Source organism: Macaca fascicularis, chromosome 20, assembly GCF_037993035.2.
Source record: "Macaca fascicularis isolate 582-1 chromosome 20, T2T-MFA8v1.1".
NCBI lineage: Eukaryota > Metazoa > Chordata > Mammalia > Primates > Cercopithecidae > Macaca > Macaca fascicularis.
The window spans coordinates 2,323,839-2,348,476 of record NC_088394.1 but is presented as its reverse complement, the minus strand read 5'-3'; the positions used below and the strand labels follow the sequence as shown (position 1 = coordinate 2,348,476).

General features: G+C 52.5%; 1 protein-coding gene across 7 annotated transcripts in view; it reads left to right on the top strand.

Annotated features, from left to right (window-relative positions):
- Positions 1 to 24,638, top strand: part of IFT140 (intraflagellar transport 140) — a 107,441-nt gene that overhangs the window by 31,098 nt on the left and 51,705 nt on the right. For 6 of the 7 annotated variants that reach the window (XR_012429605.1, XM_074028504.1, XM_065537688.1 and 3 more), the window contains exons 14-19: positions 8,175 to 8,302; positions 11,614 to 11,731; positions 13,773 to 13,903; positions 15,923 to 16,088; positions 17,936 to 18,067; positions 22,280 to 22,479. Coding sequence is in view for 6 of the 7 variants with exons in the window: in XM_074028504.1 (XP_073884605.1) it covers positions 8,175 to 8,302; positions 11,614 to 11,731; positions 13,773 to 13,903; positions 15,923 to 16,088; positions 17,936 to 18,067; positions 22,280 to 22,479 (875 nt within the window). In the remaining variant the exon portion in view is untranslated. Of the gene's footprint in view, positions 1 to 8,174; positions 8,303 to 11,613; positions 11,732 to 13,772; positions 13,904 to 15,922; positions 16,089 to 17,935; positions 18,068 to 20,135; positions 20,167 to 22,279; positions 22,480 to 24,638 lie in introns of those variants that run through there. The other variant, XM_074028507.1, reaches the window with a different exon arrangement.

The window sequence follows — 24,638 nt, the reverse complement described above, 5'->3', positions numbered from 1 at the left end:
GCTGGTCTTGACTCCTGACCTCATGATCTGCCCGTCTTTGCCTCACAAAGTGCTGGGATTACAGGCGTGAGCCACCGCACCCGGCCATATCTTTTTTTTTTTTTTTAAGGGACAGGAGCTCACTGTGCTGCCCAGGCCGGACTCGAACTCCTGGCTCAAGTGATCCTCCTGACTCAGCCCTGCAAGCATCCGGGGCTACAGGTCTGAGTGGACATATCTCTGGGAAGGGCACCGTTCAGCCCACTGTGCGCAGCGAGGTTCTGTGGCCAGGTTGAGAGCTTTTGTCACGAGCCTGATTTTAGCTAGCTTTGTGATTTTTATCCATCTCCAGGTTCCTTCTCGGGACCCAGCGTCTAATTGCCTGGGGCGGCCACATTCCTGTCCTTGTACTTCACGTGGTGCTCGTGTGCTCCCATCATGGATTGTCCATTCTCATTGGCATCCAGACGGGAGACAAGTCAGCAATAAGTGCCAAGGAGAAGATGGAAGCGGGTGGGCCCCTCTGTGGGGGACTTCTGTCTGAATCAGGTGGAGGGAAGATGTGGGGAGAAGCCACATGGCTGCGGTGCCAGCTGGGAGAGAAGTACGGACAGAGGGAGATGCCGACACCACATGTTTTCCTGCAGCCTATTGGGTCCGAGGGGAGGCAGTAAAGCTGGAAGGGAGTAGTCGAGAGCCTTCTGGGCATCCCAAGCCCAGAGCAAGCACACCTTTGTCACTGCCATCCCTGCCCACCCCTCCATCTTTTTACCTATGCCCCTCTGACTCCTCCCGTTGCATGTGCGCATCTGTTGTGGATGTAAAGGGAGGTAGAGCAAGGCCTTTTTTTTTTTAAGTTGGAGTTTTGCTCTTTTTGCCCAGGCTGGAGTGCAATGGCACGATCTCAGCTCACTGCAACCTCTGCCTCTGGGGCTCATGCAATTCTCCTGCCTCAACCTCCCTAGTAGCTGGGATTACAGGTGCCCACCACCATGCCCGGCTAGTTTTTTGTATTTTTGATAGAGACGGGGTTTCACCATGTTGATCAGCCTAGTCTTGAACTCCTGACCTCAGGTGATCCACCCCCCTCAGCCTCCCAAAGTGCTGGGATTACAGGCCTGAGCCACCACACCTGGCAAGGCTGTGTTCTTAAGGACAGATGAGGGGCAGCTGCAAAGACGACCCTTGAGCAATGCAGGCGTGGGGGTGGCAACCACCTGAGCAGCTGAAAATCCACATGTAACTGTTGACTCCCCCAGAACTTCAGTACTCGCAGCCTGCCATTGACTGGAAGCCTTACCAATAACATGAACAGTCGACTAACACCTATTTCATATGTTCTATGTATTACATACTGTATTCTACAGTAAAGTAAGCTGGAGGAAAGAAAATGTTACTAAGAAATCATGAGGAAGAGAAATACATTCACAGTACTATTCTGTGTTTATCGATACCCTAAGTCTATAGGATGAATCATCTTTCTGAAATGGTGGCATCCACAGGTGGCGTCCACATCTGCAGACCTGAATCTATTGTCCGTATCAAGCAATTCTACATTCTCTTGTAATGTCACGGCTTTCCCTTGCTTCTTGGGAGCACTTCCAGCATCACTAGTGGCATTTCACATGGGTCTCCCTGGGGTTAATCGGTGTTTACAGTATTGCATGAAACACATGAAAAATCCTCTAGAACTGTGAGAGGTCACTTTTTACTGTGATGTGCATTTTACTGGAGAGAGGAGCTGCCCACTCAGAGGTGATTAGCACTGCACAACATTTTAAGGGGATCCTCGCAACACTTGAGTGAAATTCAGCACAGTGGGAAGAGGAGGCAGCTGTGAAATGACTAGAGTAGCACAATGTGGGCCACAGTTCCCTGCGTGTGGTTGTGATTGCTGTGGTTGCATACCGCATCTTTCTGTGGGTTTACACTTCGCACAGCTGCACAGGGTGCCACCTCTGGAAGTGTGTGCAGATTTGTGTATGCTTCATGGACGGGACTGATAAAAGACGAGTATCTACCTATATTTTATGCATTCATGACATATCTGTTAATTTTTTTTCTTTCTAGGCTACATGGTTTGTCTGAGTTTTCTCAAATTGTTACAAATCTCCAAAAAAATGTTAAATATCTTTTTGTTATTGTTTGAGATGGAGTCTCACTCTGTTGCCCAGGCTGGAGTCCAGTGGCGCGATCTCGGCTCACTGCAAGCTCCGCCTCCCGGCTTCACGCCATTCTCCAGCCTCAGCCTCCTGAGTAGCTGGGACTATAGGTGCCCGCCACCACACCTGCTAATTTTTTGTATTTTTTTAGTAGAGATGGGGTTTCACCGTGTTAGCCAGGATGGTCTCGATCTCCTGACCCCATGATCCACCCGCCTTGGCCTCCCAAAGTGCTGGGATTACAGGCGTGAGCCACAGTGCCCGGCCCTTTTTTTAAAATTATTTATTTTAAGACAGAGTCTCGATGTGTTACCTGGACTGGAGTGCAGTGGCATGATCTCGGCTCACTGCAACCTCTACCGCTTAGGTTCAAGCAGTTCTCCTGTCTCAGCCTCCCGAGTAGCTGAGATTACAGTCATGCGCCACCACACCTCGCTAATTTTTGTATTTTTAGTCGAGATGAGGTTTCACCATATTGGTCAGACTGGTCTCAAACTCCTGACCTCAGGTGATCCACCCACCTCGGCCTCCCAAAGTGCTGGGATTACAGGCGTGAGCCACCACGCCTGGCCTTTAAATATCTTTATTGAAGAAAAAAAAAAAGTGCATGTAAGTGGACCCTTGAAAATCAGACCTGTGTTATTCAAGACCTGTGTTTGCCAAGAAAAGACCTCCAGACGTGGGGCTGTGCGGGCACCAGTGGCCTGCGGGGAAAGGGCCAATGGCATGATGGGAAAGGGTGAATGGCCTGCTGGGAGAAAGCCAGTGAGAGGGCCAGTGGCATGATGGGAAAAGGGTGAATGGCCTGCTGGGAGAGGCCACTGGCATGATGGGAAAGGGTGAATGGCCTGCTGGGAGAACACCAGTGGCATGATGGGAAATAACAGTGGGCCCACTGAGAAGTCCTATAACAGTGGGCCCACTGAGAGTTGGGAAAATGCCTAACAACAACTGCCATGGAGTTGGGTCCTTTTATTTCTCTGTTAATTTTTTCTTTACTTTCCTTTTCGTTTCTTTTCTTTTCAGAAATAGGGTCTCACTTTGTTGCCCAGGCTGCATTGCAGTGACAATCATAGCTCACTGCAATCTTGACCTCCTGGGCTCAAGCGATCCTCCCACCTCAGCCTCCTGAGCATGGGACCACAGGTGTGCGCCACCATGCCTGGCTAATTTTTTATTTTCGTTTTTATTTATTTTTTTATAGGTAAGATCTCATCCTGTTGCCCAGGCTAGAGTGCAGTGGTGCCATCATAGCTCGCTTGCAGCCTCACACCCCTGGGCTCAATTCATCTTCCTGCCTCAACCTCCCAAGTAGCCGGGACCACAGGTGCCAATCACCATGCCTGGCTAATTTTGTTGTTGTTATTATTATGTTTTTGTAGACATGGGGTCTCACTATGTTGCCCAGGCTGTCCTTGAACTGAGCTAAAGTGACCCTCCTGCGTCAGCCTCCTGAAGTGTTGGGATTACAGGTGTGAACCATCATGGATGGCCATTAATTATTAAGTTACAAAAGGAATACGTGTCAGTTGTAACTAGTAAGGTGGTGCTGGCGTGAGTAAGGGTGGGTTAGTGATCCCTCACGACCCTTGTTGGACACCCAGCATGTCCTTCCAGGACACTATCCCTCCTCAGGACGTAGATGCATGGCTGCTGTTAGTGTTTGTGTCAGGGATGCAGTGACTGCAGACACTTAGGAACTTCCAGTCCTTAAAAGGACAGCTTCCGGCCGGGCGCGGTGGCTCAAGCCTGTAATCCCAGCACTTTGGGAGGCCAAGACGGGCGGATCACGAGGTCAGGAGATCGAGACCATCCTGGCTAACACGGTGAAACCCCGTCTCCACTAAAAAATACAAAAATACTAGCCGGGCGAGGTGGCGGGCGCCTGTAGTCCCAGCTACTCGGGAGGCTGAGGCAGGAGAATGGCGTGAACCCGGGAGGCGGAGCTTGCAGTGAGCTGAGATCCGGCCACTGCACTCCAGCCTGGGCGACAGAGCAAGACTCTGTCTCAAAAAAAAAAAAAAGAACAGCTTCCTAGGCCAGAACTTCAGGGCCCCAGCCCTGTGTGTGTTTCAGGGAGTCACGTCTGCCCCACAGAGGACCCGAGGGGCCTCCCATGCAAAGGCCAAGTGCCATGGAAGGGGGTGGTATGTGGGACCAGTGGTGGTGGGAGGTGGGAAGGGAGGCAGGAGGGCTGGTCACCTGAACCCTCACCCTGAAGGCAGGTGGGGTTGAAGCCAGGAGTGATAGGGTACATTTTGTTGACTAAAAAGAAAGAGGCTGAAGCACAAAATGTGATTTAAACAGTCTACTTGGCCGGGCACGGTGGCTCATGACGGTAATCCCAGCACTTTGTGATTTAAACAGTCTACTTGGCCGGGCATGGTGGCTCATGACGGTAATCCCAGCACTTTGGGAGGCCCAGGTGGGAGGACTGCTTGAGCCCAGGAGTTCCAGACCAGCCTGGGCAACATAGTGAGACCTCGTCTCTACAAAAAAATACAAAAATACTAGCCAGGCATGGTGGCAAACCTATGGTCCCAGCTACTTCAGAGGCTTAGGTGGGATGATTACCTGAGTCTGGGGAGGTTGAGGTTGTAGTGAGCTGTGATTGTACAACTACACTCCAGCCTGGGCAACAGAGTGAGACCCTGTCTCAAAAATAAGTAAGTAAGTAAGTAGTCTACCTGAGCCAGGATAAGGGCAGTTGCCCAGAAAACTCAGCCCCAAGGAACACTGGGTCTGGGCTCCATGTGACCTTTGTTCCAGGCAGGTTTTTAAAGGCCAAGAAGGCCGGGCGCAGTGGCTCACGCCTGTAATCCCAGCACTTTGGGAGGCCGAGGCGGGAGGATCACGAGGTCAGAATATCGAGACCACCCTGGCTAACACGGTGAAACCCCGTCTCTACTAAAAATACAAAAAATTAGCCGGGTGTGCTGGCGGGCGCCTGTAGTCCCAGCTACTCGGGAGGCTGTGGCAGGAGAATGGCGTGAACCCAGGAGGCGGAGCTTGCAGTGAGCCGAGATTGCGCCTCTGCACTCCAGTCTGGGTGACAGAGCAAGACTCCGTCCCCCCTCCCAAAAAAAAAAAAAAAAACCAAAAACAAAATGAAGGCCAAGAAGAGGGAGTGGGCACAGGCTGATGTCAGGCTGTTGATTGGGAATCCTCTTTGGTTGATGGAAATACCGTTGATTGGCAGCAGTGGGCTGAGCACTGGTGCAGTTATTGTCTGCGGCAGCTTGTTAGGTTAGTTCTCAGCTACCTGTGGCGGCAGCAGGCAGTTTCCAGAGATGAACACAGCTCATGGGGAGAGCAGGGCATGGCTGCTGCCTCATTTGAGGTCTCTGGGAGCCTGATCCCTGAAAAGGACTTACCTTCCTCTGATAAGTTCTTTCGTTTCCCCAATTTTGACTTATTTTCTTGACTTTGCGTCATTTTCTCACTAGAAAGTAACTTCTCTGCCAGCGTAGTGGGGAACCGAGGTTAAGGGTGGAGAAGAGTGAGGCTGTGGGAGACACTGCAGGAGAGCAGCTCGGCCTGGCCCCAGGCAGTGGCCACCGACAGAGCTGGAGTAGAGCGGCACCATGGGTGTTATGAGGGGGGTGACCAGTTGCATGGTGGGTGACTACAGAGAGTGGAGAACTGAGGATGTTCTGACTTTTCTAACCTGGGAGATTGGGTTTGTTGTGGCACCTTTAAGACAGGAACTCCAGAGGCAAAGCTGGAATAGGGGGCAGGGCAGGATGCCAGTTCCAGGTGCCTTGGAGAGCCCTTAGGGGTATCCAAGAGACAGTTGGAAATACAAGCTCTGGAGGTCAGAAGCTGGGTCAGTGCCCTGAAGCCAGCCAGTAGTTTGGGAGTTGGGAACTTATTGACATAGAGATGTTAGCTGAAGAATGTAAAAGAGGTGAGCTCAGATCTGAACCCAGGGCCCAGCAGGTAAGGGGCGGGCAGGAAGTGAGCTCACCAAGGAGTCTCCAGTGCCCTCTGTCATCGTTAATAGTGTCAGCCCTGGCCCCATCAGCTAGTCCACTCCCCCTGCTCTCTTTTTTTTTTTTTTTTTTTGAGATGGAGTTTCGCTCTTGTGGCCCAGGCTGGTTTGCAATGGCGTGATCTCTGCTCACAGCAACCTCCGCCTCCCAGGTTCTAGTGATTCTCCTGCCTCAGCCTCCCAAGTGGCTGAGATTACAGGCATGCGCTACCACGCCTGGCTAATTTTGTATTTTTAGTAGAGAGAGAGTTTCTCCATGTTGGTCAGGCTGGTCTCAAACTCCTGACCTCAGGTGATCCACCCACCTCGGCCTCCCAAAGTGCTGGGATTACAGGCGTGAGCCACCGTGCCCAGCCTCCCTGCTCTCTTTTTTATCCTGTGTTCAAGCAGCCACTTGCTCATTCAATAAGCATTTATTAGGCTCCCACTGGATACATCAAAATGAAGTGAGCCTCCTCAGCGTGGAATATTCCCTCCCTGACTCCAGCCATCCATCCCTCACCCTCAGTTTCCTAAACACGCTGTGCAGGCTCCTTTACTGGCTTTTGGAGTCTTTGTTGAGAGTTCCGTGCCCACTAAGTTCTCCTGCAGCTCTGCCCACCTTCCAGCCTGCCTTGCCACTCAGACTCTGTGCAGCTCCCATGCACTAGATCTGTGCCTTCCCTGCTGCCTGTCTTGGCCCCAGGATGCATTCATCCATTCGCATCTGACTCGCGTGGAGCACCCCGGGGCAGGGTGTAGGCATTCACTGGGCATTGGTTGAATTGAGCTAAGAGCTTCGCTTTAAAACTCAGAGAACTAAGGTTTAGTCCCTAAAAGACGTACGACAAAGCATGAGGTCTGCTCCAGCATGACTGTGGGGTGACTGTGGGGCATATGCTTTCTTTTTTTTTTTTTTTTTGAGATGGAGTCTGGCTCTGTCACCCAGGCTGGAGTGCAGTGGCACAGTCTCCACTCACTGCAAGCTCCGCCTCCCAGGTTCATGCCATTCTTCTGCCTCAGCCTCCCAAGTAGCTGGGACTACAGGCGCCCGCCACCACGCCCGGCTAATTTTTTGTATTTTTAGTAGAGACGGGGTTTCACTGTGTTAGCCCCGATGGTCTCGATCTCCTGACCTCATGATGCTGGGATTACAGGTTTGAGCCACCACACCCAGCCTGTGGGGCGTGTTTGTAACGTGCCGACTGTGGGGCGTGTTTGTAACGTGCCGACTGTGGGGCGTGTTTGTAACGTGCCGACTGTGGGGCGTGTTTCTAACGTGCCGACTGTGGGGCGTGTTTGTAACGTGCCGACTGTGGGGCGTGCTTTCAAGTGTGCTGGAAAGGCCAAGGTGATTCTTTGAAAATATAAATGATACGAAATCACTTCCCAGCTCAAAACCCTTCAGTCTTCCAGTTTCACTTAGAACGAAATCTCACTCTTCCCCTCAGCCTCCTGGAACGCCCCTGTGGCCTCTGCCCACCTGGTTGACTTCTTAAACATTTCACTGAAATATTCACTGAGTGTGTACTCAGAAAGAGTGGGTGCGTCGTGCCCAAGTGTACAGCGCAGGGGCTTTTCCCAGGCGGGACGTTCCCAGGATGTAACTAGCATCCTTCCTCTCACCCACCTCCTCACCCCAGGGTAACCACTCACATGACACAACATAAGAAGTATTCCTGGGGCTTTCACATGACGCCTCCACAGACAGGGCCCTGCAGAACTCCCCAGTGGATGGTATTCGCCCTCTCTCCATGCCTGGCACTTTCCTAAGATCCCATTCTTTACCTACATGGCACTCACTCAGCTGAGATTACATGTATATTTGTTTGTCAGCCGCTCTGCTGTCTGTGTTCCCCTCTAGACTGTAGGCACCAGAGCTCTCCCGAGGACAGGGCGCATCCTTCCCCTGCAGCACTACCATCTAGCAGAGTGCTGCGCACACTCGGAGCCATCAGTAAACACTGAGTGAGTGCGTGAGTGGAGTGTACAAGGTTATCTGTGCACAATGTTCAGTAACAAACATGAAATATATCCATTTCTTGTTCCTTTCTTTTCCTCAGGGGACAGTCAAACAACTCCTCCTTTTCTCGGAGACTGAGGGGAACCCATGCTTCTTGGACGTCTGTGGGAATTTCCTGGTTGTAGGGACAGACTTGGCTCACTTTAAAAGCTTTGATCTTTCCCGAAGGTAAATTTTTTTTTCAAATAGAAGTGGGAACATGTTTTTAATCAGTCAGGAGACAGTGTGATAGGTAGAAAGTGAGTTAGGAGCCAAAAGACTCCGTAGGTGCCCATTTCAACACCGACATGCCACTCGTGCTCTGGAATGCCTCATGTTGGGGCTCACTTCCTAGCCTTTGCCTGGTGGTGGAGCCGTGTGGGGGAGGGGAGGCTTGAATAGTTGAAGCACGGGGAGTGGTGGGGGTGGGGAAGCTTCTATATGATGAGTGCATGACATTGTACATCTGTTGGAAATCATAGCACTTTATGGTGCAAAGTGTGAACCTTAATGTATGCAAATGTTTAAAAAATCATTCAGGCTGGGCAGGGTGGCTCACACCTGTATTCCCAGCACTTTGGGAGGCCAAGGCGAGAAGATTGCTTGAGCCCAGGAATTTGAGACCAACCTGGGCAACATAGTGAAACTCTGTCTCTACAAAAACTTTTAAAAATTAGGTGGGCATGGGGGCACGTACCTGTAGTCCCACCTACTTGGGAGACTGAGGTGGGAGGATTGCTTGAGCCGTGGAGATTGAGGCTGCGGTGAGCCCTGGTTGTGCCACTGCACTCCAGTCTGGGCCACAGAGAGACCCTGTCTCAAAAAAAAAATCACTTAAAATGTTAGAGGACCCCAGGATGGAACACAGAAGGTAACAAAACAGTCTGACTGTGTTAACAAATGTATGAAACAGCTTCACTAAAGGGTATGGGGGAAAAGTGCTGACCTGAGTGACTCTGGGAGTGAGGGAGGCCCTGGCCAGCACTTAGGCCAAAGGAACTGCACAGGAGCTCAGCTCTCTAGTTGAGAATCCTGCTCCCCACAGGGGTTGGGATGAGCAATGCTGATCCTGTAATGCATGTGCACTGGAATTGGACAGTTGAACAAATGGAGGGTAGATGGCAGGAGCCTGACATCGCACAGCGGGAGTGGGAGTTACAGATTAGCAAGGGGAGGGACCAGAATAAGCCCTGGGAGAGTAGCTCAGAGGTAGAGGTGTCAGCATGAACAAATGCCTGGCTTCACGTAGGTAGGGATGACTCCATACACAGAATCGCAGGTCTGTGTCGATGCACCCGTTGGTACACACATATTTCCTCGCTCTGTCAGCTGAAAGGGCCTAGAAGCAACAACCGTGTCCCAGAAGCCACACCTGGTGCCCAGACCTTGGTTTCTACCACCATCCTCCAATAAAGGAGCTATGGAACCTTGGAGAGATGCTGACTCTAGGACCAGGGCAGGAAATGTACGAAGGAGCTGGCAGCATCTGTGCTGCCCGAAAGTGAGGAAGTGCTAAAAACAAAGCAAACCAAAAAGCTTCATAAAGATGGCAGGGTAGGGGGTCACAGAGACACGGAACCCACCAAAAGAGGTCCTAATAGCCAAAGCTGGAATAATTGGAGCAACAAAATAAATAAAGCAGGCCAGATGCAGTGGCTCATGCCTGCAGTCCCAGCATTTCATTTATTTATTTATTTATTTTTTCTGGGTGGCCCATTTCATCCTGCAAGTCCCAGCACATTGGGTGGCTGAGAGAGGTGGGTTGCTTAGACCCAGGAGTTCAAGACCAGCCTGGGCAGCATGGTGAAACCCAATTTCTAAAAAAAAAAAAAATTAACCAGGCATGGTGGCTTACATCTGTAGTACCAGTTACTTGGGTGGCTGAGGCAGGAGGATCACTTGAGCCCAGGAGGTCAAGGCTGCAGTGAGCCAAGATCACACCACTGCACTACAGCCTGGGCAACAGAGTGAGACCCTGTCTCAGAGAGAGAGAGAGAGAGAGAGAGAGAGAAGGAAGGGGAGGGAAGCAGAGGGGAGGGAAAAAGGAAGAAAGGAGAGAAGGAAGGAAAGGAAAGGAAGGGAGGGGGGAGGGAAGGGGCGGGGAGGAAAGAGGAAGGTACGGGGGAGGGAAGGGGAGGGGAGGAGGGAGGAAGGAAGGAAGGAAGGAGGGAGGAAGGAAGGAAGGAAGAAAAAAAGCATTGAATTATATCCCAAAGTAAAAAAATAAATATGTGTGAGTCCAAATGATATGAGTAAGTCAATAAACAGGGGAGAAGAGACAGATCTCCCATAGAAAAGAATTCCACATGATTTCTGTGGCCCCTCCACCCTCATGAGTGGGACAAGCCAGGACTCCCCACTCCTCAAGGGTGGCCGGTGCTTCGTGAGTCCCATGCAGAGAGCACAGTATAGGAACGGGCTGTCTCCACAGTGGAGAGGACACGGGACAGGATGGGAAGGACTCCACAGTGGAGAAACTGACAGACTCCCCTGCCAGGTGACCAGGTCAACATCAACAGTGGTAGACAGCATCTACCCCTGACATGACCTGATGCAAAGGGCACTTCACCTCTGTGTCATCCTCCCAAACACCCAGAGCCGCAGTCTAGTGAGAGGAGCACCAGGCAGATCTCAGTGGAGGGTGGCCTGCAGTGACCCTGACCAGCACTCCTCAGACACAAGGGAATCTGAGAAACTTACAACTGAGAGACACCTATGTGGCCACGGCCACTGAGTGTCACATGGAATCTGGGATGGGATCCTGGGACAGGAAGGAGACATTAGGGAAGAACTGAGGACATGTAAATAAAATTTTTTAAAATAACAATGAACTACCACTATATACTTTGTATTGATTATGTCAGCAACAAACTAGAAACAACTAAATGTCACTGGCAGGGGACGAGTTAACTAGCTCAGTGTGTCCCTATGATGGGAAACTGTGCAGCTGTCACAGAAGGTAATGAAGCAGTCCCCATGTGCTATGAAAAATCGCCAAAACAGAGCATAAGGCACAAACTCCAGGTATAGAACAGCTTAGAGCAGCGTTGTTTTGTTTTTTTGTTTTTGTTTTTTGTTTTTGAGATGGAGTCTCACTCTGTCGCCCGGGCTGGAGTACAGTGGCATGATCTCGGTTCACTGCAACCTCCACCTCCTGGGTTCAATCCTCAAGTAATCCGCCTCCCTCAGCCTCCCAAAGTGCTGAGGTTATAGGCATGAGCCACCACGCCCAGCCTAGAACAGCATTTTTAATAAGCTGCTTGAACAAGAGGAAGGGGATGAAGCACTCATATTCATATTTGTTCGTAAGAGTACCTGAGGTGGAAGAAGTCACCCTGTGTTTTGCGTTTGCTCCACCTCATGGTGCACACGTACCACCCAGGGTGAGAAGCAGCCGAGGAGCTGTGCGGCAGTCAGCCCGTGAACTGAGGTTTCAGGGCGGGCGGAGAATGGGAAACTGGGCCTCTGGCTGGCACTGAGGTCCCTCTTCCTCCCTGCAGAGAGGCCAAAGCACACTGCAGCTGCAGGAGCCTGGCGGAGCTGGTCCCCGGGGCGGGGGGCATCGCTTCTCTGCGGTGCAGCAGCAGCGGGAGCACTATCAGTATCCTCCCGAGCAAGGTGAGGCTGCCCCTCGTCCACTCGCCCACTCCGTCTCCTCACCGCTATCCTCCCAGGCCGGGCCTCCTGCCTGCTCGTGCCTCTCTCCTCCTGTGTGGATCTTCCTGTCCCATGTTCTGTTCAGCCCCACCCTCCTTCCCTCCTCTCCCCGGGTCTCTCCCTCCCACCTTCTCCAGGGACCTCCCCAGCATGGTCCTCACCCAGCCTCTGTCCCTCCCCCACCTGCCACCTTCTGTCCGCTGCCTTTCTCCAAGTCTTCCTTCATCGGAACAGTCGTTTCCTCATCGGAGAGTTGCTTGCTTCCTCTTCATCCCTGCCTTCATCCCACTCAGTTCTCTTTGTCATGAGAGGAAGGACAGGACTGTTAGAGAGTTCTCAGGCGTACTGCTCAGAGAGGCATGGTGATGTTGGTGTGTGAGGGGGCTGGTGGCAGCCACGTGGAAGGGTCTGGCAGAGGTGGCAGGGCATGGCAAGCTGTTTGGAGCCAGTTGGTTCCTTCCCTGGTTCCTTCCCTTCTGCTGGTGCCAGTTCCCTTGTTCATTTGCTCGTTCAAGAGCCGTAACTGGTCTCCTGCTGTGGGCCAGACGCTTTGCTAGGCACCATGGACACAGAGGTGCTCAGGTATGCACAAGGACCCCACCCACCACCTGTGGTTGAGCTGGGCAGGAGGCATGTGTGCTTGGAGGGTATGGAACTGCACAGCATTGCGCTGCTATGGAGCTCGGGCCAGGCCTGCTGAGGGGGTGATGGCCCAGCCAAGGTTGAGGCAAGAGTGAGCAGGTGAGGACAGGTGGGGACAGCAGAGGGCAGACGGCAGAGGCCTGCGTTGGCGAAGCCTGTCCTCATCGAGGGTCTGCACTTGGTGAAGGACAGGGCCGAGGCTGATGCAGGTGGGAGCTGACTTTGACCTCAGGGCAGAAGGATGAGGATAACATAAATATCATATTTCTAGAGGGTTGTTTCTAGAAGATGGATCAAGGGGTTGGTGGGTGCAGATGCCTATTTGGTCCCTGTGGCAGCCACTGGAGGGCTCGAGCAGCCACAGTGGGGCTTGGCGATGGACTGGCCGAGGGGTAGGGCAGGACAGGACTGCAGAGGTGTTTCTAACCCTTGCAGCCAGGTAGGAAAGGAAACGTTTGCAGCAAAGGTGGATGAGCAGAAGGGCAGGTGCCTGGGAGGCAGCTAGTGGGCAGTCCCACACCTGGTCAGAAGGGAGGGCCAGGGCTGCAGGTGGAGCACAGGGACAGGTGAGAGGATGTCCCCAAGGAGGAAAAACGGTGGTCACTGTGGCGCTGAGAACCCAGATGGGGCCTGGGAAGCCAGGTGAGCAGGTGCCGCCAGGGAGGTGGGGCCCCCGGGAGAAGGAGGCAGCCAGGAACCTCAAAAAGGTCGAGGGTGCGTTCTGAGGGGGTTAACACTGATGGGAAGACCTGAAAGAGAGGGCCAGCACAGGGTCCCGGAGGTGCCATAGGGGAGAGCACGGGGCTGGGATGAGGCAGGGGCTGGAGCAAGGGGCCTACTCGACCATGGCAGAAGGAAACAGTGGAAAAGTTCAGCTGTAATCAAGGAGTTTCAGCCGGGAACGGTTATCGCGCACCTGCAATCCCAGCTGCTAGGGAGGCTGAGATGGGAGGATCACTTGAGCCCAGGAGTTCGAGACCAGTCTGGGCAACATAGCAAGACCTCATCCCTACAAAAATATTTTAAAATTAGCTGGGCACAGTGGCACATGCCTGTAGTCCCAGCTACTTGGAAGGCTGAGGGGAAGGATCTCTTGAGCCCAGGAATTCGAGGCTGCAGTGAACCATGATCTCACCACTGCACTCCAACCTGGGCAACAGAGCGAGACCCTGTCTCAAAAAACACCGAAACCAGCAAATTGCGAATGCTGAAAGCATGCTAGTGCTTGGAAGCTGAGTGGCCTGTGGACTTGGTGACACTGGGTGTGTTTCTCTTGACATGTGCTGCGTCAGTCCCTGGCATAGTCCGCAAGCCCGCCGGTCCGGGCAGGCGCCGTGAGCTTTCTGGTTTTCTCTTCTAGGCTGACAACAGCCCCGATTCCAAAATCTGCTTCTACGATGTTGAAATGGACACAGTGACCATCTTTGACTTCAAGACTGGACAAATTGATCGGAGAGAGACACTGTCCTTTAACGAGCAAGAGACTGATAAGTAAGATTGTGGTTCAGGAGGATTTTGTTGGAAAAAATGATGTTCAGTTACTTCTCAGCTTCTGGGCGGGTTGTCGTTAAGGTACGCGCCAGACTTCACAAGGCCCCAGCAGGCACCAGTGGGAAAAAGAAAGAGGAAAACAGAAGCACACTCGGGCAGTGGGTAGATTTGAGTCCTTAGTCTCTGTCCTCCAGGTGGAAGGTTCTGGAGTTAGCTGAGTGGAAACTGCAACTCTGGAAGGGCTCTGGCCGGGCGTCTGTAGAAGTGGCCCATGAGTCACTGCGGGGAGAGAATGGGGTGGCCTCAGACCCATCTACGTCTCTGATGTTGGGGGGCATCCGCACCTCTGATGTTGGGGGCATTTGCCTGTTTAAAGAACGTACTTCTAGGGAGAATAATTGTCTGTGTTCACTATATCTGGAGTTCCTTCTGTGACTGAGTGCGCGTTTGGAGAACTTTGAGTGCTGATGATAGTTCACTTACAGTTAGTTCATGGTTGATTCTGCACAAAGTGAGGCGCGAAAGAAAAGTGGGCTGCGGAGCTGAGCCCGCCGACCTGTGTGAGCCAGGCCCGCAGGGCAGGAAAGCAGGACGGGCACCCTGGGGCCTGCGTACGCTCACAGAGGAGCAGAGCAGTTACACAGCTGAGCTCGGAGCTGGTTTTCTCTCTTTTTTTTCCCCTCCTCCATTACTTGACCACCCTCAGACACACCCCTTCTGTCCAGCCCCCCTGGATTCCCCCGCCTCTCTCTCCCACACACCTTCCTCCTCAGATACAGTTCTGGAACCTTCTTTCACCTGGTGGCCTCATTTCATCCCTCTGCTGGTGACCGCCTGTGGAACTCTGCATCTTCACAGCTCACCGAGTGCAGGCCCCATTCTCCCGCCTCAGACGATGATGCCTGACTCGGCCAAGTGCCAGCTCTCCCCCTGCTGCCACTGTTCTTGGGCTGCTCCTTGAACCTTTCCTCTAGTCCCCACTGCCCGTCACCCAGGTCTGCAGCTTTTCTCATACCAAAATGTCTTTTCATTCATGCTTTTCCCTCTCGACTCTGCGCCTGCCATGCGTGGCTTCCCGTGGGAGCTGTGGGAGCTTCTGAGGGCATTCAAATCTTGCCCCCTTCCTTCTGTCCGTTCCTGTCCTGTGCCAGCCTGGTCTCGCCTCACGGGAACCAGCTTATGTTCCCGGGCTCTGCGGGCCTCAGAGCTGCCTCATCTGGATCATGGCACTCACTCCTCTGCCCGGCTTTCTGTTCTGCTCTGCACTGGTGCCAGATGTGGCTGTGAGGGTACCTCCATTGTTGGGTGCAGCAGCTTCCTGCGGGATCTGCATGTTCTGCAGCACCGGGTCCTGTCCTTCTTTAGCCACCATGGGTCGTGCTGCCTGGCAGGGTCCCACTCCACAGCCTGGGCTCATCACACCCTGGGGGCGGCGAATGAGGCTCATAGGCCTCCTCTCCTTGGGCACCTGCTCTCTCGAGACCTTATGTGTCCTCTGCCGGCACATCATTGTGTTTCCCCACAGCATTTTATTGAGTTCTGGACGCATCCAACATGGAACTTTAGAGATGGGAGGGACCTGGGTACAAGGGGCAGCACAGCACAGGGACCGGTGGGGACCGGGAACCCGGCATGACCATGGAGCCAAAGCCTCGACCCCGCCCACCAGGGATGCCATCCCACCTTGAGGTTGGCCTGCTGGTCCTGGAAAAGGAAAAGGGTCCCTTTTGCTTTGGGGATTCTTCTGGGCCCCCCATAAGGCCTCCAGAATCAAAGCATCATCTTTCTGTGGTCCTTTCAAACCGGGCTTTGCTTGGACCCTTAGCCCAGCTGTTAAAATCTAAGAACACGTTCCAGTAGGGCGCATGGCAGTGAGGCCCCAAAGGTCCTCCCAGAGCTGAGCGTGTGGACTCCATGGTCTGGGACAGCACCTGGAGGCCTTGGGAATGTGTGTGGGAGGGAGACTGGTAGCAGGAGTGCCCTCCTCGGGGTTCAGACGGGTCTTCCTTTGTCTTTTAGGAGCCACCTCTTTGCAGATGAGAGACTGAAAAATTACATCCCCGTGAACCACTTCTGGGACCAGAGCGAGCCCCGGCTGTTCGTGTGTGAAGCCGTGCAGGAGACGCTGGGCTCCCAGCCTCAGTCTGCAGATGGGCAGCCCCGTGATGGGCGCGCTGGCCCTGCGGTACGCCCTGCCTGTTGTATTGGAGTTGAGACACGCTCAGTGGCCGTTTGCCAGACTGAAAACCTTCATGGGTCGGGCATGGTGGCTCACGCCTGTGATCCCAACGCTGTGGGAGGCCAAGGCAGGAGGGATCGCTTGAGCCCAGGAGTTTGAGACCAGCCTGGGCAACATATTAAGACCCTCGTCTCTAAAAAAGAATACTAAGAATTAATTTAAAACGTCTTCCTAGCATGGGGTCTGGGAAAGGGGTCCTGAAAATTCGTTCATGTGGAGTAGAGCATTTGCCTCATGGCTCCCACTGACGGCAGCATCACTGTAACCCCAACACCACCCTCTGTGGAGTTGCCATTGCTAGGTCTGTTTTGAGCTATGCAGAGAAGCCACGGTGTGTGGTGTCTCCTCTTTGAGGTTTATGCCTGTGGGCCAGCTCCACACTTACTGTCTGACTCTGACCTGAATGGCATTTTTTTGGTTCTCTTGTTGTCTTGACTGCTACATGTGATTCTCTAGGAAAGAAATCTTTGTTTGTTTGTTTGTTTTGTTTGTTTTTTGAGTCTCTCTCTGTTGCCCAGATTGGCGTGCAGTGATGGGATTTCAGCTCACTGCAACCTCTGCCTCCCAGGCAGAGTGAGCCGGGATCGCACCACTGCACTCCACCTGGGTGACAGAGCGAGACTCCATCTCAAAAGGAGAAAAAAAAAAGAGTTATCTGCAGTCAGTGTTGCTACCCTGAGTTCAGAAGCAAATCCATCCTTGGTTCTGAGGCACTGAGTGGGAGGACATGTCCAGGTGGCATCTCTACCACCAGAGTGGGGAGAGGAAGACATTGCCAGAGGCGCCACTTCAAGACAGAGGCTGTGGGGTGACCTGGACAGTCAGGAGAATGGGTGGGCTGGCACCTGGGGAAGATGAAGGTGTGGCAGGGCGGTCTCCTGGCAGTTTGATCCTAGGACTCTTTGTCTGCTCTGTGATGATGCGCCCTTGGCTAAACTCACACCAGGTAGCAAGGAAGGGCTTTGCCTTCCCTTCACCTCTTCTGGTTTCCTGTCCAAAGCAGCTGCAGGTACAGGCACATGTCCTGATGTTGCTTGTTCTGCTTCTGTGCAGCAGCCCACAGAGCATGTGGTTTCTGTGTTGCATGTTCCCTGTTCCTCGAAAGCAGGCTCTTTGTTGGTGGTGCCGCTGTTGATTTTTTATTTATTTATTTATTTATTTATTTATTTATTTTGAGATGGAGTCTCACTCTGTCACCCAGGCTGGAGTGCAGTGGCGCAATCTCGACTCGCACAACCTCTGCCTCCCAAGTTCAAGCTATCCTCCTGCCTCAGCCTCCCGAGTAGCTGGGACTACAAGCGCCTGCCACCATGCCCAGCTGATTTTTGTGTTTTTAGTAGAGACAGGATTTCACCATGTTGACCGGGATGGTCTCAAACTCCTGACCTCAAGTGATCCACCCACCTCAGCCTCCCAAAGTGCTGGGATTACAGGTGTGAGCCACCACACCCGGCCTATCACTGTTGATGTTTATAGCAGCCAAAGGGGGAGAACTTTTAAACCATGAAAGCTCTTTTGAGTTGCAGTCACCAGTTCAGGGTGGGAATGATGAGCCTTTGCTGCAAGAAAAACAGTCACTCGGGAGAGTCCAGTGGTCGCAAACTGGATGAGGTGCGTCCTTCTAGTAGACATGTTGGTTTTTCCCAGGTGGAACAGATAAAAGATAGTATCATCCGAGCAGAGAACCCGACTCCACCGTGACGCAGTATATGTAGCAAAATGGCACTTGTACCCCGGAAATTTATGTAAGTTAAGAAAAAAACAACAGAACAGTACTTTTCTTTCTCTACTAGGCAGATGTTTTGATCCTGTCCTTCTTCATTTCCGAAGAGCATGGCTTCCTGCTTCATGAGAGCTTCCCCCGGCCTGCCGCCTCCCACAGTCTCCTGGGGATGGAAGTGCCTTATTACTACTTCACAAGGAAGGTACGAAGCCACAACATCTGCGCAGGTATCTTCTGATCTCTCCCCTTGCCTGGCTGGGCTCTTGCAAGCGTCCCAGGGAGCTGAAATGTGACTTAGCCCTCGCGGCTCTTCCAGACTTCCCTTTCTGTAGACAAGGTCAGCCATCCAGTCTAACTTGTCACCTGCAATTCCAGCAAACACTGTGGTCTGTTGGGAAAATTGAAAGTGGTTTTGCTCTCAGGATAGAGAGAAGTCATGCTGATGAGTGGTATCTCCAGGTGAAGGAGCTCTCGCTCAGGACTCAGGACTCTGCACCCTTCCCCCTTGACTTTTCCCTGAATGCTCAACACCTTTTAGCTTTTCTGTCTTTCTAAAATTCTAGCTGCTTTCTTAAAATCACGCATTTCTACATTGACTGTAGGGATCTTAGGAACTACAAAGAATGAAGTAAAGACTCAAACAGTACAAATCTCCATAATCCCAGCCTGGAGGTGGCCACTGTGGGCAGGCTGGTGGCTCCTTTCAGTAGGGTTCTGGCTTCTGGACGCCCATCCGTGTGTGACTCATGCATGGACATGTTTTTAAATTATTGCAAGAATGGGATCGTCATCAGTACACACACCCCAATAGGTTCTTTTGAACAAGTTACTTACTTCTCTGCGACTTGGTCCCCATGTCTCCAAGGTCCCTTTTGGACCTGAAACATTCTCTGCTTCTGAAAGGGCACGCTGATCAAAGGATTTGCAGCTTCTCTGCAGAAGAGCAGCCTGTGTGTGCCCCAGGAGCATTCTGAGGCCCAGTGACTGGAGCGCCTGAGCCTGACTCTCAGGGAGCTGCTCCCCTCGCTTCACTGACCTGTTGTTCTCAGCCTCTGGGAGCATCCCGAGTCACGTGTGGGGATTTTTCAGAGTGGAGCCTGGCTGACCTAAGGCTCAGACTCATGTCCCAGCTGGCACCAGCCTATGAGCCCCCTGAGGGGTTCTGCAGGTGGGAGGCTGGGGGCCACCAGCTCCCACCTTTCAGGACCTAGCATGCCACCAGCTTTTGCTGCTGCTTTTATTTCCATGAAACGTGGAAGCTTCTCTCCTGTTAGATACACTCCTTCAGCAAACATGTACATTTTCTTCCCTACCACTTCCTGTTTACTGTCACATCAGAGGAAGGACTAAACTGTGTAGACTCTGACCTGGATTGCTTTTGGATTTTCACATACAGTGGCTTATCAACGTTAAGAATGAACTCTGTACTTTTCTCATTTTCTTCAGTAAGCCTGTGTTACTTTTATAACCCAAGGTGGGTCGAGGGAGCATTTAAACTGGGACAGAGGGAGCATAGACCCCAGAGGGACATTCCGGGAAGGGGAAGGACAGGCAGCCCTGCATGGCCACAGAAGCCAACACAGATGCTACTGCTCCAGCAGCCACCATGGTGGACCACAGGCGCACCAGCTCCACGCACACCCCCGAGCTGGTGTTCACCTTCATAGGACCTGGCATAAAGGACATGGTGGTGGTGGGGTGGTGCACTGCCTAACTTGTGACAATGACATGAGCAGGTGTGTGCTGGCCTCTGGTCCTCGGGCTCTGCTGGAACCTTGTGTGCAGTGATGGATTAACAGCATTCACACAAATGCGAACGTGGTTGCAGTTGGCGGCCGTGTTCCCGGTCACCACGTAGAGCCAGGCTGCACAGCCAGCAGAGACTGGCATGGTGCTTGTTTGTGCGTCACACTGCTCCCTGCGGTGGAGGCAGTCTAGCTTCAATGAAGACTGGGAAAGCATCGTGTGATCTGCCAAATCGAGGGCTCCCTGCTCTGTCAATGCGTGTTTCCTTAATTCCTGTATTTTAATAGACAAGTGTCACCAGCTTGGCATTCCTCCGAATTCCATGCTGGCTTTACGTTTCTTATGTGCTTTAATTTCTCTTTGATTTCAGAACTCAAAGCGTTAACAATGTTTTACATTATTTCTGTTGAGTTTTTCCCCGTTAATTTTGCATGGTGGCATTTCTGTCTTGTGCGCACTCACGCATCTGTTCTTTTCTCTCTCGTTTCTCACTTTCCCGCATGCGTCCGCTCCTCATAGTTGTTGTTCCAGAGAGCAGGCGTGTATGACGCAGTCGTAAGTACAGACACCCAGGTCATGTGTCACTTGCTTCCCCAGGTTGTTTTCCTGACGTCCTTTTCTTCCCTTGTTTTCCGTACAATTGTCTGTGCACTGATGCCTTCTGCTTAGCTTGCATGTTCACTTTACCGAGGTCTGTCGTAAGCCTGAGACACTCAGCGTCAGTTGTCTTTATTTGAGCCGGACACCCCTCACCTAGCAAAGCTCATCAGGAGCCCGCCAGCTGTGGTCATGGCTGGGACGTGGGACACAGCTCTTTCCTCTGCTGTGTGGGACACAGGAAGAACTTAGTTTACCAACATTTGTAATAGAGGGAGTTTCCGTAACTCAGCCTTTCGAGTCTCACTTTCCAGTGAGGACTAGCCATGAGGTCTTTTGTCTGTTAACACTGCTGTTGTTCACATTTTCAAATGGCTCAGCCTAGTTTCTCCAAGGTATGAGGGTGGATCTGGGTCCAGCAGCCCTTAGGACCCTGCCCCTGCATGGTGTGACTGGTCAGCTGTGACTTGGGATTGACAGTCCCTCCCTCACAGAGCTGTGAGCAGGACATAGTGAATGACGAGAATTCACACAGTGAACCAGGTACCCATTCGGTCCACACCAAGCTGCCGTTGTTATCAGAGGTGAGGGTGCTTCCTTGCAGTTTGTTAAACCACAGCAGGCAGGAATTCCCTGTTGTTTTTGCGCGTGTACGTTTTCTGACCGTTTCCACTCAATGCAGAAGCAGTCCAAACCCTTCGGCACTCAGCACCCTGCAGATGGCCCCAGTCACATCCATCCTCAGGCCCTCCACTCCAGCGCCTCTCTGTGGGGCCTCAGGGCCTTTGCTTATGCTCTGCATTGTGCCAAGAAGGTGCTCCCATCACAACTGGGTCTGACAAATCCCCCAGATTTCTTTGAGACCCAGGCCAAGTGCCACCTCGCCTGTGAGGCCTACTCACGGGGACTGCAGGTCAGCTTCTGTGGGAGCAGTGAGCTGATGGGAGCAGAGCTGGGGAGGCAGGTGGCTGGAGTCACCCTTCAGGAAGTCACACAATAGCAGCAGATGCAAGACCAGGGAAGCCTGACCCAAGAAGGGTATGAGGTGATCCGTTTCACGCAGGGGAGTGCGTGTGCTCTCAGAGAAACGGGACCCAGATGAGGGGCAGGGCTAGAGCCCAGAGAGAGCGTGCAGAGCCCCTGCCTCACGGAGGAAGGGACCCATGATTAAAGACGAGGCAAGCAGTTGGAGGGGCTTGTGGAGGGTCAGTGGTCCCTCGGGAGCGCTGATTTCCAGGAACTGGGTATGAGAACATGCTCAGGCGAGGATGGGGCTCCAGCAAGCCATAGCAGTGTGCTCCCACACTGGGCCCAGAGCCGTGTCCCTCCCTGGGCCATGCAGGGCCTCACTGCCCAGGACACTGGGCCCACAGCCACGTCCCCCTCTGTGCCATGCAGGGCCTCACTGCCCAGGCTGAGGGCTCTCTTGAAAAACACCCATAGAGGGTACACAGCCAGTCCAGGTTATTGTTTTGGAAAATTCTACCTGAAATCATGCTTCTGTTACTTAATTTTAAGAGAGTTTAAAAAACAGGCCGGGCGCGGTGGCTCACGCCTGTAATCCCAGCACTTTGGGAGGCCGAGGCGGGCGGATCACAAGGTCAGGAGATCGAGACCACGGTGAAACCCCGTCTTTACTAAAAATACAAAAAATTAGCCGGGCGCGGTTGTGGGCGCCTGTAGTCCCAGCTACTCGGGAGGCTGAGGCAGGAGAATGGCGTGAACCCGGGAGGCGGAGCTTGCAGTGAGCCGAGATCGCGCCACTGCACTCCAGCCTGGGCGACAGAGCGAGACTCCGTCTCAAAAAAAAAAAAAAAAAAAAAACAAATTCATGCACGGGCAGCCTTTGCTTACCCATTATCTGAAGCCAGAGCCAAAAGCTCTGACCATTGCCGGTGACCCTAAAGGTTTTCAGTGCATCTGGCAGGGACTTGACCTGTTGCTAAATATCTGTGTCTGTCTGCGGAGAGATTTCTCCCCCATAACGGAGCTAAATCTAGAGGACGAGATCTGGGCGAGGGCTTCAGCTCTACATATGAGTTAACAAACACCTGGGTCCTTTGTCATTTAGCCAGAAGAAGCAGACAGAGAAGAGGAGGTGGAGCCTGGGTGCCACCACATCCCTCAGATGGTGTCCAGGAGACCCCTGCGAGACTTCGTGGGGCTGGAGGACTGCGACAAGGCCACCCGGGACGCCATGCTCCACTTCAGCTTCTTCATCACCATCGGAGACATGGACGAAGCCTTCAAATCCATCAAGCTCATCAAAAGGTGAGGATCCCGCCCACTGGGATGTCGGGAGATGGCGCGTGCTCACGGCTCTTTCCTTTCTCCACGTCTTCCTTCTTGGTTCGCCTGTTGAAATAGTTAACTTCTCGTGAGTGCGCCGTGGTGTATTTCATCGTCTTCCCACTCGATGAAATGCTGTCCAGCTTGCGGGTGCCACGTGGGAAGCTCTCAGCCTCTGTGGCGCTGGGAGCCTCTCGGGCTATTTAGTTGCTTCCTAGTGGAAAGTTCTGCCGTTCCTAAACATCCGTAATACCCATCCCTCTGGGAATAATTGCTCCTAAACAGAAGTTTGGACAAGTAAACGCTAAAAACAGCCAGGTGGAAACACAATTACAATTGCTCTAAAAGAGGTTGTCAATCAAGAGCTGTCTGCAAGCACCTTCTTCTTCATTCTGCAGAGAATCTAGAAATCCTTTCCTCTTCACGAGAGCATTTCACAGATCTTAATGTCCAAAGGGTAGAAAATCAAAGAAGGAAACTAAACAGGTAAAAGAAGGGTGTGGCTTTAGGTTGCCTGGAGCAAGCCCTCCGTCGATGTGCCGTGATGATGCCTGTCACACAGGTGTCTGAGAGGGTGCAGGACCCCGGCCCACTGTCCTAAAGCAGCATGGCCAATCCTTCATTCCCCATGCCAGACCTTCCACACTAGCCGTGCAGATGAGCTCTTTCCAGTTTGCACATGCACCAGACAGGCTGAGCAGCACCGCCCGGCCCTCCTTGATTGCTTTGAGTTAATATAAAGGTAGTCGCAGACCATAATTGACCTTGTGGCCAGTTTAAACCTTCCATGTGGCCAGGCGCAGTGGCTCACCCCTGTAATCCCCGCACTTTGGGAGGCTGAGGCAGGCAGATCACCTGAGGTCGGGAGTTCGAGACCAGCCTGACCAACATGGAGAAACCCCATCTCTACTAAAAATACAAAATTAGCCGGGCAGTTGTGATGCGTTCCTGAAGTCCCAGCTACTCAGAAGGCTGAGGCAGGAGAATTGCTTGAACCCAGGAGGTGGAGGTTGCCGTGAGCCAAGATCAGGCCACTGTACTCCAGCCCGGGTGACAGAGTGAGACTCCGTCCAGAAGAAAACAAAACAGAACAAAAAACCAATTAATTTCAGCATATGATTGGAAATAAAAATTCCTTGTCAGAAAAAAAGTTGAGCAGGGAAGATAAAAGCCAACTATCCATGCTAGTGTGTACCGTGGACGTGAAGCTCGATTTCCACGCTGCGTGCTGAGTGTGTCGCGGACGGTCAGTCCGTAAATGCTTTCCAGTCTTTATCAGTTGAAGACCAATTCCTGGAGCAGCGTGGGCCTCAACATCCAAACGGATCCCCTCAGCTGGCTGGAAGGCCAGAAGCAGCCAAACTAAACATTTATATTAGCAGCGGGTGGCCTGGCAGCCCGGCCCCGACTGTACACATCGCAGCAGTTTCTCCTTCCGGCCGATGCCAGCAGGGAGCTCTGCCTTCGGGTGGCCATGGGGCCAAGCAGTGCCGCACCCAGGCAGAGGAGGCAGCAGGCCTGTGGTTGCAGTGTGGCCGGGCAGCCTTGGGCTCTGGGTTCTGGGGGGTGGGGGCCAGTTTGGACCCCTCAGAGGCAGATGTTAGGTGTTTTCTGCCCAACTCAAGGACTTACGGCTTGTTCCTCTCTTAACAGATTTAGGACACGGGGTTGTTTGGACCCAGTGCAGCATCATGCAGGCATTTTGTAGCCCACCAAGCATTTCACTAAAGATAGGCTGAAGGTTTCTTGTTTTTGTTTTTGTTTTTTGAGACAGAGTCTCGCTGTGTTGCCCAGGCTGGAGTGTAGTGACGTGATCTCGGCTCACTGCAAGCTCCACCTCCCGGGTTCAAGCGATTTTCCTGCCTCAGCCTCCCGAGTGGCTGGGACTACAGGCACCCACCACCAATTAGCCTGGCTAATTTTTTTTTCATATTTTCAGTAGAGGCAGGGTTTCACTATGTTGACCAGGCTGATCTCGAACTCCTGACCTCATGATCCACCCGCCTCAGTCTCCCAAAGTGCTGGATTACAGGTGTGAGCCATCACACCCAGCCTGGCTGAGGGTTTTTAAGCAAATAGACTCCTTCGCTTTTATCCTACCAGTTGTTGATCAGAGAGTCTGTAAGGACTTGGGCTTCTGA